General features: G+C 32.2%; 1 protein-coding gene across 1 annotated transcript; it reads left to right on the top strand.

Annotated features, from left to right (window-relative positions):
* The first annotated feature begins 10,298 nt into the window (after positions 1-10,298).
* LOC101263751 (putative kinase-like protein TMKL1) lies at positions 10,299-13,907 on the top strand. Its single transcript, XM_004247058.5, has 2 exons — positions 10,299-11,858; positions 13,056-13,907. Exons 1-2 carry the CDS (start codon positions 10,403-10,405, stop codon positions 13,691-13,693), a joined length of 2,094 nt encoding a protein of 697 aa, XP_004247106.2. The 5' UTR covers positions 10,299-10,402; the 3' UTR covers positions 13,694-13,907.
* Positions 13,908-21,806: the final 7,899 nt, after the last annotated feature.

The following is a 21,806-nucleotide window of genomic DNA, read 5'->3' as shown; positions in this document are numbered from 1 at the left end:
ATCCTATTTGGAGACCAAGTTAGGTTTCCCTATAAATAAAGAGTTTTCCTTCATTGTAAATAAAATTTGTGAAAGATCTATGAATCATCAATATACTTCAAGAGAAACAAGAAGTCTTCTCTCTACTTTGTTCTTCTTCTTAATTTATATAATTTAATAAGAAAAGTAATTATAGATAATGCGAAGAAAATAACAAGAGTTATCAAAAAGGATCATTACAGTTCAATCCTACTTAATTCTCACGGATCAAGGAATTTAATGGGATAGTGCGGGCAGACCCTTCAATGGGAAGGGCTGAAAATGCTCAACCAAATCCTAGAAGGGCCGCGGGCTGGGATGGGCTAGCCGTGGTTTTTTTTTAAAAAAAAATTCAAACTTAAAATTCTATGATATTAAATGTGAAGATTTTTTAACCTAATATGACAAACATTGATGTTGTTTCAATAATACTAATAAAAAATCTAGTGTGATTAGTGTGTATCTAGGATACTAGGCGAGATACATGTATCTGGTGTGATGCATTTCAGATACGCTAGCGAGATAAGAGAGAGTGATGAGCGAGATGGGAGGGAGGCAAAGAGCAAAATTTATCTATGTATCCCAAATACATGTGAATCCACCCAGATAGAGTGTTTATCTATTATGTGATTCATGTATCTGGACGTACTAATGTCACGACCCAAATCGGGTCGCGAGTGGCACCCACACTTACCCTCCTATGTGAGCGAACCAACCAATACAAAACCCAACATTTCAATATAATGACGGAATATAATGTGGAAGACTTAAACTCATTAATGAAAATCAATTAACAACTTCTAAAATTTATCAATTAATATCCCCAAAATCTAGAAGTCATCATCACAAGAACATCTATCCTCAAATTACTAATTCTAAGAGTATCTAAGAAGCTAAAATATATAAATAGCTAGTCCATGCCGGAACTTCAAGGCATCAAGACATGAAGAGGGAGATCCAGTCCAAGCTAGAAGCATTAGCTCACCCTGAAATCCGGAGTAATGAAGACGGGTTAGAGTTGCGGTTGAGTTGAAGACGACGATATGTTTGCTGCACTCCACATATAACAAAGAAAGAAACATACAAGTAGGGGTCAGTACAAAACACAAGTACTGAGTAGGTATCATCGGCCAACTCAAAATAGAAAACAATATATATCAAGTAATAATACAAAATCAACTACATTACTCAACATGTAGCAACAACAAGTACTATAATCGTTAATAAGTACCGCCAAGTTCACACATGAGGACTCAAGCCTCAATACCATACTCATTTGGGAATTAGGTTCATTAGATTGAGTATATTAACATCTTTCAAGATTCATCACCTTTATTCTTGTGTCGGTACGTGACACTCCGCTCCCCTACTACTATGTGTCGGAACGTGACACTCCGATCCCCTAGTTCTACGTGTCGGTTCGTGACACCCGATCCCCTAATTCTACGTGTTGGTTCGTGACACCCGATCCCCTAATTCTACGTGTCGGTTCGTGACACCCGATCCCCTAATTCTACGTGTCGGTTCGTGACACCCGATCCCCTAATTCTACGTGTCGGTTTGTGACACCCGATCCACTAATCTCATTCTATTAATTCATCAAGCCTTCTTTTATACCAAGGCATCATCAATCTCATCAATCTCATCACTTTAGTTCATCAAGCCTTCTTTTATACCAAGGCATCATCAATCTCATTACTTTAGTTCATCAAACCTTCTTTTATACCAAGACATCATCATTAACAAGGGGTTTTCAAGATTTGGGATTCAATAGCTTCATCATGCTTATTTTATCACAATTATATAATCACATTCATGCAAGCATACAATTAAGCATATAGAAGACTTTACAATACAACCCAACACATATCATTCACTATTAAGAGTTAACTACGAATAGTATAAAAATCATAACCTACCTCCATCGAAGATTCGTGATCAAGCAAGCAATTTCCTCAAGATCTTTGCTTTCCTCTTCGTTTCCCTCTCTCTCTCGATCGTTTCTCCCTCTCTTTCTGTTCTTTTCTTTTTCTTATTCAAACCCTCATTCTTTTACCCTAATTAGCATATAATTAAGTATGAAAGATGATGAGTTTAACCCACTAACTAACTCAAGGTTACCTCTTTTAACCCCCAAGTAATTGCGTTATTAATATTAAACCACTAACTTTATAATTATAAGCCGGAATAGTCCAAAACGCCCCTTAAAATAATTACAGAAATCCGACCCAGCCTGGGATTATGCAGCCTGCGACGGGCCGTCGTGCCTACGACGGTCCGTCCTGCTGCTCCCGTCACAGAGTTCAGAGACTGAAATTTACTGAAGAGTCTGTGACGGCCCGTCATGCCTGTGACGGCCCGTCATGCCTGTGACGGCCCGTCATGCCTGTGACGGTCCGTCCTGTCACTTCATCACGAAGTTCAGAGAGTCGATTTCAGCACCCAATTTTCAGAATTCTAAGTATTTTGGAACGAGACACCCTCGACGGTCCGTCGTGCCCATGACAGTCCGTCGTGGGATTCGTCGTCTCAGCCAGTTTTTCCAGAAATAAAATCTGCTGCTCAAAACGACTAAACAGGTCGTTACAACTAAAATCTAATAAGATTTGTAATATTACAGCTAAGCATGCATTTAAGTAATTAGCTTATATTAATGAGATTTCTGCAAGTTACCAATAAATAGTTTTGGCCCATAATCGACCTTGACCCTATCATGATCTAGTCTGGAAAAAAATCCGGTCAAACATAATTAGGTCAAGTAATGTTCAATGGTCTTATAGATTCATGACATGTGTACTATATAATAATGTAATAATTTATGATTGATATCCATTTAAATTATATACCCATCTTAATAATAAAACAACAAAGTTGTCAACTATTTTATTTTGTAAAACTATCAAATAAAACAATACTGACACTATTCTTTTAGTTTTTTTTCCCTCCGATATCGACTATCACTATTGTTTTTTTCTCCGATTATTAAATTATTTCATTTTCGGTACTACTATTTCTCTTATTTGTTGTGTACTACTATGCATTTCGACTATCAAATGAATGCATATTTTCAATTGATAGGTGCGATCTCAAAAATTACGAGGTTTGGTGGGTAAAAAAATCAGGAAATTCGCATATTCTCGTCAATCTAAAAAAAATTTCTTGAAAATATTAGCTTGGGTACACTTAATTATTTTACTTGACAGTTTTTTTTTTTTAAAAAAAATAGTTGACTGTTTTGTTGTTTTTATTATTAAGATGAGTATATAATTTACATATATCTCAATCATAAATTATTTTATAGTACACATGTTATAAATCTATATATAAGGCTATTAAACATTATTTGACCCAATTATACTTCACCGAATCTTTATCCTCAATTCTAATCGTTGAATGTCAACAATCATGTACTATCCATAATTAAGATATAAAGACTTGGCCATTCATAAACATGAAAAGAATCATATGAGTAGTTAAGATCGAGCATACAATTATACTGTTGAGATAAAAAGAAAAAAACTGGATGACTATGTTACCCTTTATATATGAGTTCTAATCCTATTTATATTGGGTACAAAAATCCTTGAATTGAAATACCTTTAAAAAACATGCATAAAAATGTATCAGATTATTTTTTTACATAAATGTGTAAGGAACTATATATAAAAAGGATTTATTAATTGAAAAAAGGTTGAAATGAAATCTCAAATAAAAACATCAAGACAAGTAAAATAGACTAAAATAATAAAAAAAAAATGCATAAACTAAAATAGAGAAAGTATGCGATTTCACAATTCAGCACTCTTAAATTTCGACATGTATAAAGCAATTTGGAGTTACCTTTATAAAAGTGTACTACAAAATTCTCTTGTATCATGAAAATTCAATAAGTCTTGTTCAGCTTTGTTTATTGTACAATTTCACTTTTCACTCTCTATTTTGGATGTAGTAGAGAATTTTAGCTTCATTTATCCTTAGAATCAAAATTTTGAATTTGAGCTTTTGGAATGGAATTTTATGGGTCATTTGAATTTTGATGGAGTTATCAGAGAAAATAATGCCTATATTGATTTTGTCTATTATTAATATTTTATTAATTTGATACAATTTTTTCAGTCCAAATATAATTAATATTTACATTATTAATACATTTGATTGTATACTGAATGTGTAATATTTATATGATATATTTTTATATATTAATAATGCAATGAGTTTTATTATATACATTATGCATTAATATAATTAAAGACTTAATTATCTAAATATTGTCATAGAACTACGTATAGCTGGCCAAAACAAAGGAGATGAAAATAAATACTAAAGACTATGAGAGGATACCCGTAAAGTTATAGCCTTTTTGTATAGATGAAAACAGCAATAGTGGTCTGAATATGGGACTAGTCCTTGAGTCCAAAATGACTAGTACATATTTGTAATTTGGTTGAATAAAAATCTTACCTGTTGACCAAAAAAAGACATAATTATCTATTAAAATATTGTTTGCATTCTTTTCATTTAGAGGCGAAATAAGAAATAAGAGTTGGAAATTTGATTTTTTTTTTAAATAAAAGAACTTTTTGTTGAAAATGGACTTAAGACCCACAACTCTAGCATGAAAATTATTTTCACAAAACCTTCTTTACAATTAAGACATCAATTTAATTTTGTTAAGGATTCACAAATATATATATATATATATATATATATACATATATATATATATATATTAAATTTTTTAGTACAAATACAAAATTTATAAAAAAAATTAAAGTTATTGGATTCGTCCGCACGCACAAACTCCACCTAACTCCATCCCTGTTTTCACCATATTGATGGAGGATATTTATGTAAACAAATGTTTTTTTTAAAAAAATAATAATATATAATTCATATTATTTGTATTTTAATTCATCAAATCAAACATTGTATTAAAAAGAATCACAGCATAGCGAATGCAAGAATAATTAATATACATATTGCTTATACATTATATTCTATATTATTACTATACACTTTATCAAATGAGACCAGCTTCTGCACTTTTCGATGCATGACTCTACTTAATGCAAATTCTTACTAATCGAATTAGTAAATTTTCAATATCAAATACAAACAACCCAAAAAATGATTTGATCATTGACTAGTGAGTGTTTTGACTATTTTTTATTATAACATTTGAATAAGTAGTTTTTGTTTTCAGCAAGAATGATACTTGAAATTTGTGTTTGGCCATAACTCCAAAATTGTCTGGCAAAATAAAAAAAGGACATGGTGGTACTCAACAAAACTCACAAAGACAAGTCAATTTAAAATTCAACAAACAAAGGAAAATGCAGAAATAAACAATAATAACATAAGTGCGAAAAATTTAGTCATTCTCAAATATCTTTAAAACCTGATTGTCACATGTACCAAACAGTAACGTATAAAAACAAAGTTTGAAAGATAATTCTCAATGTCTATGTTTCTCGAATACAACAAAGCATAAGTAAGGAGCAAGAGGACTCCCATTGATGAGAAGCAACTATCTATAAACTATTCAGAGAAAATCTAGATGTAAATAGAAGAAGGTCAATCACACATATTCGAACTCAGACACGGTACTCAACAAGTAATCCACTAAAATAAGGTAAAATTATCTAGACAATGAGAACTCTTTTCATCTCAACTAAGCCACCACATCTACAATCTACATAAAAATCAACCCAACTTAACAAATTACAAAGCAGAGTTTACAAAATTTCAAGTAGAATCCCTATAATCCAAGTACTCGTTGACGTTAAGAATACTCACCGACAATGACCTTGACATCACAATACTCGCTGTAAAAACTTTGGCATCAATAACACTCGTCGACAAAGACCTCAACATAATCACAACATATCTCATCACAATGTTCCAAAAACGATGCAAATACGCATGTTCACACAATAATTAAAAGACGACAATCACAAGCAATTCGCATTCACGACGATGCTATCAAAGTATCACATCAATCACTAAATTAATATAAACACTCAAGACAATTCACAACGCACAATACATCATTATCAACACGTTGCCTTTTTCACTAACCTCGTTTCTATTGTTAAAGTTATTCAATTTGAGCAATTGACCTATCAACTCATTTCCATTACTTCCGAACATATACAAGAAAGAGTGTTCAAAATTCTACAAGGTTTAGAAGTTCACTTGTCTTAATTCAATAAAAGTCAATTCAAGATATGAACTTTTTTCCTTTCAAACAATGTCCATATTAACACAATCTAATCAAACAATTATTCGATGAGATTCCAGAGAATTAACAACACCGATATCAAGTAATTTGAATAAATGAGTCAAATCAACTAAGAAATTCCATTTCAAAAATAATATTTGAATATGAAACTGTTAAAGCATTTGGAATCTATTGGTGAAACCATTTCAAAAATAAAATTGTATTCAACTCATAATTATCATTTTCTAAAAAAATTAAGTGCATATAACTTTGCAAATTTGCCAATAAAAAATCTCAATTTTTTTAATGTTAAAATCCATAAATGATTATAGGGAAACAAAGTTTTGAGTTGACAAAGACTTATCCAAATGATTCACCACAAAAAAAAATTTTAAAATCGCCTCCAAGGATTTTTTGAAACTCAAAATGGGAGAATGGAGAAAAATCCTGAAATTTCAGACATAAACCCTCTCTGTCTCGCAAAGTGATATCAGGTTCGCAAAAGTGAACCCTGGATAAAATTAGTCTCTCGCTTCCGCGAATAAGCTTTTATTTATGCGAAAGTCGTGTTAGCGATGAAACCATCGCTAACACAAAGCCCCGGTGTCTCGACCCTTCATAAAGATCGCAAAAGCAATAGAGTCATCGCGAATGCAAAGCCTTTGTGTTTCGACCCTTTACGAACGCTACCGGCCTTTGCAAATGTGAAGGTCGCAAATCAAATACCCTTTTCATGAACGTGAGGTTTAGTAGACATAACAAAACACAACCAACAACAAATCTCCAAATGAACCCTCGGGATTCGTTCGAAACATCGCCACACAAATTAAATATGCTACTCGATTATATTTGATGTTTTGGACACAATGAAATCACCGAAACACAGATTCGAGGTCTGCTTGAGCCAGATCCTGTGGGAGTAACAATAAACATACATAACAACTATAAAGACCAAAATAAGCTTGGGACCTCAAAAAGTTCAACCAAGACCTCTCTTAAACATAACATCATCTTTTAAATTCAATAAAATTATCGAAAATCTGATTCAAGTATGCGAATCCTGAATGTTGGCCAAAGTCAAATCAAAGACTAAATTTTCAGAAATTCTCAGCCTAGGACATCAAATCAAATAAAAGATTTCGAGTCTGAAATCGACAACTACCTTAGACCTATTTCCACATTTCAAAACCTGTGCAATCAAATGAATTTATTCTGAGACACAAAACTCTAAAAGACAACGAAAACTATTTTTTTAATTAAATTTAGCCTTTTAAATTCAAAACTTTTCATAACTTACAACGTTTTACTTAAAGCTCGAATTTTTTTTTAAAAATCCTATCAAAAATGACTTGGAGTTAATATCTCGAGGGTAGAATAATAAATTTTATGAAAAATTCAAAAATGACCAATCGAATTATTACATTGATTTATTTTGACTCTTTGTAAGTAATTTAAAGTGAAAAAAGTGAGAACGTTATTTTTGAAATTTTATATATGATCAAACATATTTATTAGAGTTTAACTCAAAAAATTAAAATAAAATAATATAATTGATAACCAAACGTAAAATGTTTCCTAACAACAACAAAAAAAAAAGACTTTTATTCCAATTTCCAAACATGAAGCAAGTCATTGCGAGTTCAAGGAATGCACAATATAATAATGGATGGTTGATTATCATCATCATGCTGTGCTAACTTCAAGAGGACTTGAAACATTAATCTCAAATCTTTTTCTGTTAAAACGATTTAATATACTTAGGTTAGTAGGATAGCCTAGGCCAATCTAACTAGATCATAAAGTGGACTTGGTGGCGGTGATTAAAAATCAACCTAAATCTTTCTACATACTATATCTTCTAATCACCAAAATAAATTTTATTATTGTTATGTCTTTTTTTGCTTGGATCTTTTTAGGTAAACTTTATATATCTAAATTGAAGGTCTTTTAAAAAATACTTCTCTATATGTTTGAGATAGTAATAAAATTAGTGTACACACTTATTATTGTATAGTTATCTCCTAAATCTATAAATCAAATCAAATTATATAAATAAATTAAGAAAATAATATTATTATTATTATATATGGTATATTATTTATTATTATTATTATCAAACTTCTTTAATCACGCGAGCGTCACTTCTTCTTTTTCTAATGTCCGGTTTGCTTCCTACGTTGTAATGGAACTCTCACTTTAATTGATGACTCCCAACATCGTGGCCCCATATGTAATCCATTTTCATTTCAAAAATAGACCCAAATCTCCACTCTTGGTCAATTTTAAAACAAAACAAAAAGAGAATATGTGCAACATGTGGGCCCCGCACAAAAATCAAATATTTTATCCGTTTCAATTTATAGAATACTGTTTGACGGAGCATAATTTAAAATTTATCATCTTAAAAATATTATTTATTTTACTAACTCAATTTAAATACATCATAATCTTGTCATATAGGTGAAAGATACTCCTAAATTCTAGCTAAGTTTAGAAGTGTTTCAAGATTTCTCTTAACTTTTATTTTAGAACTTCACGCTATATAAATATTTGCTATGCCATATAACAACAAATAAATAAGATATTTTTTATAATTCAAAAATAAAATTAATAAATTTGAAGACGGTAGTCAAACCTCGTTTACCTAATGGAGGAGATTTAGCTGTCGTTTAGCAAATCAACATCATCTCCTTCTACTCATTTCTCAAAGGAGAGGAAGAAACCAATGTTTTTTTTGAAAAATCAACTAAAAAAAAAGAGTAGTTCAAAAGACAAAGCGTGCCGATTTTTGATATGCAAAAAGTCATTTACATATTGACAGCATACAGGACACTTTGTCTCCTTTTTTTGTACTAAACTTCACTTCTCACCGTTGAGCTTCATTATTACAACTCTTCTAAATCACCGTTAGGAGCGCTTATAGTTAAATTATCTACTTTATTTGGTAACATTTAATTATTTTGAAAAGTACTTATTTTTCCAAAAATGTATTTTGTTACCAAGTAGTTTGAATTTGATCAAATAAATTTTAAAAATGCTTATAAGCAACAATTAGTGTGACCAAACTTTTAAAAATGCTCTATTTTTTTTTTCTTAAAAGTGTTTTTCAAAATATACTTTTGTACCAAAGCTACTTTTTCTAGTTTCTGAAAAATAATTTATGCTAATCCATCTGAACTAATAGTTTCTTGTTTATAAAAAAAAAAAAGAAAAGGTTCAAATATATCATTAAATTTTAGAAAAGACTTATTTATGCTATCAGTTAAATATTTGACTCATTTATGCCATTACCATTAAAGAAAAGACTCATTCATGTAATTATTTTTAATGGTGATTATACAAAACTATTTTTGACATGTGACCAATGATAATTCGACCATGTCATCAATTTTTTTAATTAAACAAAAAATTCATTTTTATTCAGAATTTTGATTTTTTCTATTGAAAAAAATTAATGACGTGATCAATTATAATTCGGCCACTTCATCAATTTATTTAATAAAAAAATTAATTTTTTTTTCTTTCAAAATTTTGATTAAAAAAATTGATGACGTGGCCGAATTATAATTGACCACGTATCTGAAATGATTTTGCAAAATCACCATTAAAAAATAATGGCATGGATGAACCTTTTCTTTAACGGTAATGACATAAATAATCCAAACTTTTAACAGACGACATAAATAAGTATTTTCTGAAAGTTCAGTGACATATTTGAGCCTTTTCCCTAAAAAAAAAAAAGCACTTATCACACAAATTTACAAACAGTTTATGAATCTCAAATAATTGAAATTACTTGATAAATTTATGTATATTCAATTTGTTTTTTTCATAATTACATATACGATTTTATTGTTATATTGTTATTTTTATCTCTTTTTTATGTCACATAGCCGTAAAAGTAAAAAGGACAATTAAGTTGGTGAAACATATCAATAACATATTTGAATCATAGTACAAGAAGTAGTATGAGTCAATGTATTCTAATTTTAGTGAATGAGTTCACCTAACATTTGTATATAGTTATTAGTAAGAGTTATGAGCATATTAATTTCATTGCTATAGTTTTTTGTTTTTTCAAAAACAGAAAAAGAAGCAAAGTGGGAGTTAAAGGGTAATCATCACACTTATATATTTTATATTAAAAATGAGAAGTGTGAATTTATGAGCTTTGTGCTGAGGGGTAGTCAACAAAGTGTCAGCTTTCCCAAAAAGAAAAAACCCCAAGAAACAAGTTCTTCCACTTCCTTCACTCATCACATTTTCCACTTACATTCAATGGCACTTCTTCTTCTCTCCTTCTACATTGTCTTTTTCATAGTCTTAACTACTACTTCTGCTGCATCTGATGTTCAGCTTCTGTTACAAAACATTAAACCCTCACTTCAGGGTAACACTGATAATTTGTTGTTATCTTCATGGAATATTTCAGTTCCTCTTTGTCAATGGAGAGGTCTCAAATGGGTTTTCACCAATGGTACTTCTTTGCTCTGTAGTGACCTATCTTCACCTCAATGGACAAGTCTTTCTCTTTACAGGAATCCTTCTTTGCATCTTGTCTCTCTACAGTTACCATCAGCTAATCTCTCTGGAACACTCCCTAGGGAGCTTGGTGAGCTTTCTACACTAAAAAGTCTTTATCTTGGTGTGAATGGACTACATGGGTCCATCCCTCTTGAGCTTGGCTACAGCTCTTCTCTTTCTGATATTGAGTTGAGTGACAATAGTCTTACTGGGACACTTCCAACTTCAATATGGAATCTTTGTGAAAAGATGGTTTCTTTCAAGATTCATGGTAATTCTTTGTCTGGTTCTCTTCCTAACCCTGCATTGCCTGATGCTACTTGTAAGAATTTGCAGTTTCTTGATTTTGGGCAAAATAGGTTTTCTGGGGATTTTCCTGTGTTTATAACTAGGTTTAATGGTCTTAAAGAGCTTGATTTAGGGGATAACAATTTTTCTGGTCCTGTTCCTGAGACATTAGCTGCATTAAAGCTGGAAAAATTGAATCTCTCACATAATAATTTTAGTGGGGTGTTGCCAAATTTTGGGGAATCTAAGTTTGGTGTGGATGTTTTTGAGGGAAATAATCCTACTCTTTGTGGACATCCTTTGGGGCCTTGTAGTGGAAGCTCTGGAATGAGTCCTGGTGCAATTGCTGGTATTGTTATTGGTCTAATGGCTGCATTGGTGGTTGTGGCATCACTTTTGATTGGTTATTTTCAAGGGAAAAAGAAGAGACATGCTGATGAAGAAGAGGAATTTGAGGAAGTTGAAGATGAGGAAGCTGGTTGTGGTGAGGGGAAGCTCATCTTGTTTCAGGGAGGTGAGCATCTCACTCTCGAGGATGTGCTGAATGCAACGGGGCAAGTCATGGAGAAGACTAGTTATGGGACTATTTACAAGGCAAAATTAGCTGATGGTGGAACCATTGCTTTGAGGTTGTTGAGGGAAGGCAGTTGTAAGGATGGAGGAACATGTTTAACCGTGATTAGACAGTTGGGAAGAGTTCGACATGAGAATGTAATTCCATTGAGAGCCTTCTATCAAGGGAAGAGAGGAGAGAAACTTCTCATTTATGATTATCTCCCAAACAGGAATCTTCATGAACTCTTACATGGTAAATTCTAGCTTCTTTTTGTTCCCATGTTTACTCTTTCAAGTTTTACTCATGAAAATCAATGCAAGCTCTATTACGTTGACGTTATTGTATTAAGTGTTTCCTCATAGGGATAGTTCTTAGGCTCATTTGCAGCAGCTTTGGTTATTTGCTTGAGAGGCTGAGATATGTGGACTACAGGTTGTAGCTTTTTCACAAGTTGAGTTTGTAATTGAAGTACTAGTGCATAAATAGATCATATAAAACAGTCTAAGAAAAATAAATGTAACTGAAACTTAGCTTCTTAAGAGAAACTGAATTAGTTAAGGACTGCACAACATAGAGATATGACGTTACATGAACATAGAGAATGTTCCATTTATTCTGACCTATATCCTTTTTGCTAAGTTAAGTTGATCCTACCTGTATCCTCTCCTGTGCATAATCTTTCAATACACGAACTGACATATGCATACCTGTTTGGTCAACAAAGAAACAATATTCCTATCATATATACTTACTCATTCAAGAAAATGGAAAAAAAGAACTAGCACATTATCATTAAACTGACGATGCAACTATCAGATGCCTTGATCAACCATTCATTTATAATTTTGCTTTAAATAACTGTTTGGCCCTAGGTCAACTGATGACATCTCATTTCCAAGCATTTGAGCTTGGTGTAGTATGCTTCTGTAATTCCTTTAGCTTGATGCAATTTAATGATGCGCTGGTTTGTTTCAAGTTCCTTATTTCCTGTACTGCTAATTTAGCTGTAGTTCGGTCATTGAGAGTAGTTTGCGCCAATAAATGTTGGAGCACATAAGCTTTTGTCTCCTTGTTGGTTTAACCTTATATGGCTCTACAGGATTTGCATCATTATTCTGCCTTAAAGTATGCTGATCACTGATAAGGTATTGGAAGAAATTTTGTGAAAATGATTTAAAGGAAGGTATAGGTTATGGCATGTTCAATCACTTTGTTCCATTGATCTTCCATTCTCGGGAACTTAGTACTACATTTTGAGTAGTGATAGCAATCTGTTGCTTTTGGCTCTAGGATTGGCTCGTACAGTCGAATAATTTGGATAATTATTAATTGCATCATTTGACTCCCAAACCAAATCTGGTAGCATTTCTCGCGTCTCTTTCTTTACTTTAAATGGTAAACATTTAAGGATGAGTCAATTTGATTATGATATTTTCTGATTGTCTGCAGAATCAAGAGTCGGGAAGCCAGTGTTGAATTGGGCTAGAAGACACAAAATAGCATTGGGCATAGCCAGAGGACTAGCACACCTTCATGGTTTGGAAACTCCCATTACTCATGGGAATGTTAGATCAAAGAATGTTCTTGTTGATGAATTCTTCGTTGCCAGGCTTACTGAATTCGGACTTGACAAAATAATGATCCCAGCTGTAGCTGATGAAATTATATCAGTTGCAAAAGCCGAAGGTTACAAGGCACCAGAGCTGCAAAGGATGAAGAAGTGCAATTCGAGAAGTGATGTTTACGCCTTTGGTATACTACTATTGGAGATTCTTCTAGGAAAGAAACCTGGTAAGAATGGTAGAAATGGGGACAATGCTGATTTGCCTGCACTAGTTAAAGTGGCAGTTCTGGAAGAAACGACAATGGAGGTATTCGACATGGAGCTTTTGAAGGGAATAAGGAATCCAATGGAAGAAGGTTTAGTGCAGGCGTTGAGACTTGCAATGGGATGTTGCGCTCCAGTTGCTACTGTAAGACCGTCGATGGATGAAGTAGTAAGGCAGTTAGAGGAGAATAGACCTAGAAACCGGTCTGCGTTGTACAGCCCTGCTGAAACTAGGAGTGGAAGTGGTACTCCCTTTTAAGCTCATGTTGTGACTTTAGTAATGAATATTGTTTCATATTATGCCTGTTTTTCCTCCTAAAGGAAAGAGGGCTAAATGGTTATAGCTTTCAACTATTTACCTTTGGCTTTGCATTGTTGGGGAATATCTTATCATAGACAAACTGACAATAGACAAATGTGTCACATAAGGCATCAAATTGGATATTACAGTGTGCCTTTTTTTTTTTTGTCAATTTGTTCCTGCATTAGCCTACCTTCTATAAATTATATATGCAAAAGAAATTAATGTGCTCCAAAGGTTAGATTCTATGGGGTCAAAAAAGATTTTATTTTCTGCACCATTTCTTTGAAATGGCTAGTCTGGTAAGCAGGGTAAACATAAAGCTGAGAGCATTAAGCTTGGGATAATTACAAGCCAAACATGTGATATGTATTTACTATATACCGCTTAATTTGAAAGAATTACATTTTGTAGATATAGTTTTATAGCAACTTGAAAGAATTACATTTTATAGATATAGTTTTATAGCAATTTTCTCTCTCCTCTTTCTTTTTCCTTTCTGCTTATTTCTGTACTCTCTCGCTTGCCTCTCTCCTATTTGTACCCCATATCTCTCGTCTCTCTGCCTCCTTTCTCTCTCTCCACCTGCTTTGACTTCTAATACTAATACAAATAGTAACCGTCAATGATACAAATACAAATATTAACAGTCAATATACAAATACAAATATTAACAGTCAATATACAAATACAAATTGTAACTTTCCCAAGGCAACAAATGATAACAAATTCCAACATACAAGTCATGTGGTATTCACTCATACAAATATTAATAGTCAATATACAAATCAAAATTATACCAACATACAAGTTAAAGTGGTATTCATTCATACAAATATTAATAGTCAATATACAAATGAAATTGTATATGTTCGTGAGTTATTTTTGTATCAATAAATTTCACATTATATTGTACATGATCTCATGAGTTTGTTGTATCAATGTTATTATGCCTTTTTTTTGTATTTTGTACTATTAGTATATTTTCAACAATTATATAGTTTAGACCTTATTCACATATTTTCATCAATTATATACCATAACTTGTTTGTATTTATTTATGTGGTAGTTGTATATATGATAGTTGCCTATCATTTCTCAATTATAAATCTTTTATTATTCTATATGTGAATGTTTTTGTGTACATTTATTTGTATGTTTCAACAATTATATATATGTATTTACTAATACAATTATATTCATTGATACATATATACACACAAAGTACATATATACAATCAATATATATACAAATAATTGACTTTTTTCCTCGCTCATCCAGTCTTGCTAGCCTCTTTCCCCTTCTAACATATAGCTATGAATCATAATTAAACAAGTTAAACTATTTTACCTAATATTTCGAGTCAATTCCCTAAATGGTCACCCAAGTTAAGGAAATTGCCTTGATATATCATTTATGTTTCATTTAGAACTAAAATATGACCCAACTATCACAATTTTCCTTCAAATTAAAAATATCACTCTCTCCTAGTTGGAATGACATGTCATAAAAGTCTTTACTTAATAGTAGACTAATTTAATTTATTAAACTCATTTAACGAAAATAATGATCGTATTATTTTTTATTTTTTAAAATTATCAAGAATAAATTTTCAAATTTGAAATCTTTTATCATAAATTAAACATTTTAGTTTTTTATGTTATGCAGAATACGTTTATAGAATGTACTATAATCTTATCAATTTTGAATACTTATAAACACATACATTCAAAAAAAATATTGATATACAAGTCGCTCATGAACGCTAATTTACTTTAATTAATCATAAATTGTATAATAAATCAATAATTTTATATATTGGTTAATTATTAAAAAAATAATTATTTGAATGCTTTAAAATCCATATATACATACAATATTTTTTTAAAAAGAAAATAGAAAGTGAATAATATTTATAGAAAATAAAATTTAATCTTTATTTATCAATATATTAATCAAAGTTATAATATATTATAATAGAAAATAAAAGAATAGTTTTTTTTTCTCTTTCTTACCAATTTTTTTGTAAAACTTAAAAATTTATCTAAATACTTTTATAAAATAAATTGCTTAAAATTTTCAAATAATTCAGTTAGGAATTTTAAAATTATAAGGTAACAAGTGCATACAGAGATTTTTCATTGAATTTTGTTTGGTGACAATATATAAAGTTAGTAGACTTTTACAATTATTTTTCTTATAATCTTCATAAATTCTCATGTAATTTATATATTTATTTTGTAGAGAAATAAATTTGATGAATTGAATAGGTCTATAATTTTTCAAAATAATGATTTAATTATTGGACATATTAACTAGAATTTAAGGGGACTTTTGAGGTATTTAGTTTTTCTAATGGATAAAAAATATAATATCATTCACTTTCTTGTTTTTTTTTTTAAAAAATATTGTAAGCATGAATTGCAAAATACACAATTAATATCATTTAATAGTTAATTGACCTTTAATTTAATTGATTTATTGTACAACTTATGATTAATTGATGTAAATCAGCGTTCATTAGTAATTTGTTTATCAATATTTTTTGGAATATATGTGTTTATAAGTATTCAAAATTGATAAAATTCTAGTATATTTTTAAAATGTATTCTTCATAACATAAAAAAATAAAAAGTTTAATTATGATAAAATATTTTAAGTATGAAATTTATTCTTAATAAACTAATATAAAAAATATTAAAAAATAATATGATCATTAGTTTAGTTAAACGGGTTCAATGAATTAAATTAGTCTATTATTAAAAAAAGACTTTAATGACATGTCATGCCATCTAGGAGAGAGTGATGACAAGTATATTTGGAGGAAAATAATTATAGTTGATTGATATTTTGATCATAAATAAAAATATTTCAAGATAATTCTCTTAACTTGCGTGACCATTTAGGGAATTGACTAGTCTATTAACTATTTCTAAAATTTCCTCTTCAAGGTTCTATGGAAACCACCACAAAAGTTATTGAAGTGCAACACAATGGGTTAGTCATTTCCCCCAAAAAAAATCAGGTGTGGATCTTTAAAGTTGAGGTCTATGGATCAAAGACAAGTCGGATCTTTGATGGACATTTTGGCTCAATCATAAGAAACTTACTGTTTTCAGGACTTCGGTTTTCACAAGGCCTTTCAACGAACCATAGAAATATCTAAAAGCTTTATTCTAGTTTGTAAAACATGGATATGAGAATAATTTTTCATAGTATGGTTCTACGAATCCACTTATGGTCTATAGATACTTCTATGATCTATAGACTTCTTTCCTAACACTAGTTTGAAGAATTTTTCAAAAAAAACCTAGACGTCATTATGGAGGCAGCCACCACCAGTGGGACTTTTCCACCGGAGGAATTCCCACCCTTACATGGTTATGATAAAATAAAACCACAACAGATTGGAAATGGAAACCAAAACATTTTGCAGTATACCCAAATACTCCAAACCAAAACCAATGAACCCACCAATACCCAAAGTACCTCCCAAACCAGTGGTCATGCTATAGAAAGAACCTAATATTACATGGAAGGCATCGGAAGTACGATCACTAGTCATTCAGGAAAATTTGCAATATGCTATTATTGGCAAATTTTCCTATGGTAAATCCGATATTATGGAACTAAGGAAAATAATACTAGGACAATGTGGAATCAAAAGTGAATGCATGATAAGAGTATTGGATTCCAGACATATTTTGATCAGACTCAATAGTTTGGAGGACTACGTGCATGTTTTATCTACAGTAGCATACTACGTGACATCTAGGGATATTTATTGGAAGATGAGAACTCTTAAATGAGATCTATGTTTTGAGCTGGACGTAGAAACAACAATAGGAGTTGCATGGATCTCTTTTCCTGATCTCCCCCAAACTTCTTCGCAAAGGAGGCAGTTTTTTCAATTACAACAACAGTGGGCAAACCATTAATAGTAGATATGACAACAAATAATCAAACGAGGCCCAGTTTTGCTAGAGTCAAAATTAAAGTAGATCTGACAGCCAAGCTACCACAACAGGTTAGAATAACGGAGGAGGATGATATCACAAGAGACACTAAGTACAAGTGGTTGAAGGTGCAGTACAACTAGAGGCCCAAATATTGCAAGGAATGTCAGCTTCAAGGTCACAATGAGCATAGTTGCTGGTCACTACACCCATAACTATATGAAAAAGAAGATGAGGAAGGAAATAAGGGGGAGAAAGAAGTAAACTTAATAACAAATGTGGGTGTGCAAGAACCAAATTGAATTATGCCAAGTGGAATGGTAGTTGGTAAAAGACACTAAAAACAGGAGTGGATGGTGAGGAGAAGAATCAAATACAAAAGGGATAAGTATGGACATATCAAAGGGGAGAATGATGTTCAGGATAAAAACCCCTTTGGGACTCTTAAAAGATTGGAGGGAGAAGAACAACAAGAAGACGAGGAAGAGAATAAGCAAGAACAAGAGGAAAGTTTAACCAAGATAAGCACGAAAGGATTGGTAAACAAAACTTTGGAGATCTCAATACAAAGCAGAAAGATTGTGAACCAAAAGAAACAACAGAAAAGGTCAATGAAAAGCTAATGCCCAACGACAAGGAACTGTAGAAGGGATCGGAGGAGACTTCAGGTCAAAAACAAAGCAAGGAAAAAACAATACAAGAAGAAGAGGAGCACCGTGACAAGGAAAACATGCTTTAATTGTATATGAAGCTAACAATGAGGAAGTCCTTCCTTTGGCGATGCAAAGGGATGAAAACGAAGATCGATTGCACACTAATGCCGCTAACAGGGATGAGAATGATCTCGTACAAAACATTGAAATGGGTATTGTAGAAGGGGATCTGTCACCAAAGCAGTCTAGAAAGCTAAAAAATGTCCATGATAAATAAAAGAGCAAGGCACAGGAGAACTTAATGCAGCTCAGGCATCATCAAGGTCAAAGAGAATGATCATAAAAAATACCAAGTATCAATCAGAGCTCTAATATGGAATATAAGGTCGGTAAACACTCAAAAGGCATTTACTGGATCATTAAATATGCATAAAAGATACCAATTCTATTATGTGGGATTAATGGAACCTTTTGAAGATAGACAAGATCTAGAGGAGTACAAATTTAAGCTGGGTATGAAACATGTTGTAGTTAATATAAAAGGAAAAATTTGGGCTTTTATTGATGAACTAATGGAATACATAATAGAAAGGGATTAGGAACAAGTTTTGACTATCAAAGTGCAAAATCAAGAATTGGACATCGATGTGTCAATATCTTTGGTATATGTTAAATTTACACAAAGTGAAAGACCACAACTATGGGATTAATTGGAGGATTTATCCAACAACATCAGAATTCATTGGTTAGTCGGAGGAGACTTCAATGTGATTAGAAATGAAGAAGAGAAACTAGGAGGGTGTCCAATAACTAATGGGGAAGTTGTACACTTCAATCATTACATTAATGTATGTAATTTGGAGGATCAAGGATTCAAGGTTACGAAATGCACTTGGTGGAATGGTAGAACAGATGAAGAATGCATTTTGAAATGATTGGATAGAGTTTTATGCAATTAGAAAATGCAAAACACTTCCCGGGCGTAGAAATTGAAAATTTGTTACGGAGTGGTCATGATCATACTCCATTGTTAATTACTCAAAAACCCAGCAGCGAGAAAGTAATGAGACCATTCAAATTCCTAAACTTCTGGATAAAGGAGAAATGATTCATGGAAGTGTTCAATCAGCAGTGGGACACAGATTTTGAAGGAGGTCCTTTTATTTTATTCCATCATTAATTAAAAAGGGTTAAGAAGGCGTTATCTCAGTTAACAAAAGATACCTTTGGTAATATCTTTCAGGAGATAATCACTCTTGAAGAAGTTATAGAACTGAATGAAACAAAATTTGAACTTGACCCTTCAGGTACTAACAGAGAAAAGTTGCATAAATGTCAAGCGGAGATAAAGAAGCATTTACAAAGGGAGGAAGAATTTTGGAAATAGAAAGCTGGAATGGAATGGTTCAAAAAGGGAGAGAGGAATACCAAATTCTTTCATACCATTGTTAAAGGAAGGAGGAAAAGGATGAGGATAAATAAAATTCAAAACAAGGAAGGAGAATGGTTAACCCAACAAGAAGATATTGTGGAAGCAACAATAGATTTTTACAAAAAATAGTTCACGAAAAAGGAGGATAACGATGATTTTCAGCTACCGAAGGAATTACCCGTAGTGATAAATAATGAAATGAATGAAGAGCTGCAAAGCATTCCAACAAGGAGGTGATCAAAAGGGCATTAATGGGACAGTGCAGCAGGACTAGATGGTATGAGTAGAGCATTTTTCCAACATACTTGGGATACCACAGGAGAGGATATTTGCAATATGGTCAAGGCATTCTTCAATGGTGCGGAGTAACCGCGGTTCATCACTCACACGAATCTAGTTCTTATTCTTAAGAAAGTAATGATGAATACTTTCTCAAACCTGAAACCTATTTCTTTAAGTAACTTCGTGAATAAAATATTTTCAAAAATTATTCATGAAAGACTTAAAATAGTGTTACCAGGAAATATATCCCAGAACAAGCTGGTTTTGTACAAGGGAGAAACATATTGGAGAATGTGTTATTGGTTCAAGAAATTATAACAGGAATAAGGAAGAGGGAAGTCTCCAAATCTAGTGACTAAACTAGACATGATGAAAACATATGACAGAGTGGAATGGCTATTTATGACAAAGGTATTGAGAAGGCTTTTTTTGGTGAAAAGCTTATTGATATGGTCTTTAGATTGATCAGTTCCAACTGGTACTCAATCCTCCTAAATGGTCAGCCTAAAGGATTTTTAAATTATCGAGAGGACTGAAGCAAGGGGATCCTCTATCACCTACTCTCTTCATATTGGCAGCCGATGTCATGTCAAGATCTCTAAATTCTCTAATGAAGAAGAAAGAATTCAGGAGGTTTGGAATGCCAAGAGGCAGCCAGCAAGTGAATCACTTGTCCTTTGCGGATGATATGATTATCCTATGCAAGAAGATGAAAAATGCATTTGATTACTAAAACATTAAGGAAATATGAAGATATTTCAGGCCAGAAAGTGAATAAAGAAAAAAGTTCTATCTATTTGCATGAAGATATTTCAGGCCAGAAAGTGAATAAAGAAAAAAGTTCTATCTATTTGCACCACAGTGTATCAAGAGGGGATATTATAGTAGTAGAAGTAGCAACAGGAATTCTAAGGAAATAATTTCCTTTCACATACTTAGGATGCCCAATTTTTTATAGAAGAAAGAAAAAGGCTTATTATGAGCAAATAATGCAAAAGATTGGAGCCAAGATGCAGTCTTGGAAAGGAAATTTGCTATCTTATGGAGGTAGAGACATTCTAATCAAGCATGTGCTTCAAAGTACACCGATCCATTGACTATCGGTTATGAATCCTCCACACAATGTGCTAAATCAAGTCCAAAAAATGATGGCACAATTTTTTTGGAGCAATTGCATTGGAGGAAGAGGAAGACACTGGACAAAGTGGAGTAACTTATGCCTACTAGAGAAGCAAGGGGGATTAAGATTTCAATTAATGCATGATCTATCAATGGCCCTATTTTGTAATCTATGGTGGAACTTTCAGACCAAACCTTCGATATGGAGGGAATACATAAGAAATAAGTAATACAAGAACAATCATACTAATGTTTATATGTGGAAACTTGGGGGAGTGGATCACAAGTGTGGAATAAAATGCTTCAAGCAAGGGACCTCATCGAGCATCAAAGCCTATGGCGAATGAAGAAAGGATCAGCCTCTGTATGGCATGATAATTGGACAGGCTTGGGAGATCTCTATACCATCACATGAGAAAATTTTGAATGGGATGATAGCTATGCAAAGGTTGAAGAGTTGACTAATCAGGGAGAATGAAATGTAGAGGTTGTAGGATATTCTTCCTCTAGAGTTAGCATAATACATTATACAACATATCCACCCTCCTACGGGTAAATAGGAAAAAGACACACCCTTCTAGATGTCGTATTTAGGGGGATCTTTTACTGTTAAGTCAACATGACAGTA

This window comes from Solanum lycopersicum, chromosome 9, assembly GCF_036512215.1.
Source record: "Solanum lycopersicum chromosome 9, SLM_r2.1".
Lineage (NCBI taxonomy): Eukaryota > Viridiplantae > Streptophyta > Magnoliopsida > Solanales > Solanaceae > Solanum > Solanum lycopersicum.
This window is presented reverse-complemented; position numbering and strand designations above follow the sequence as displayed.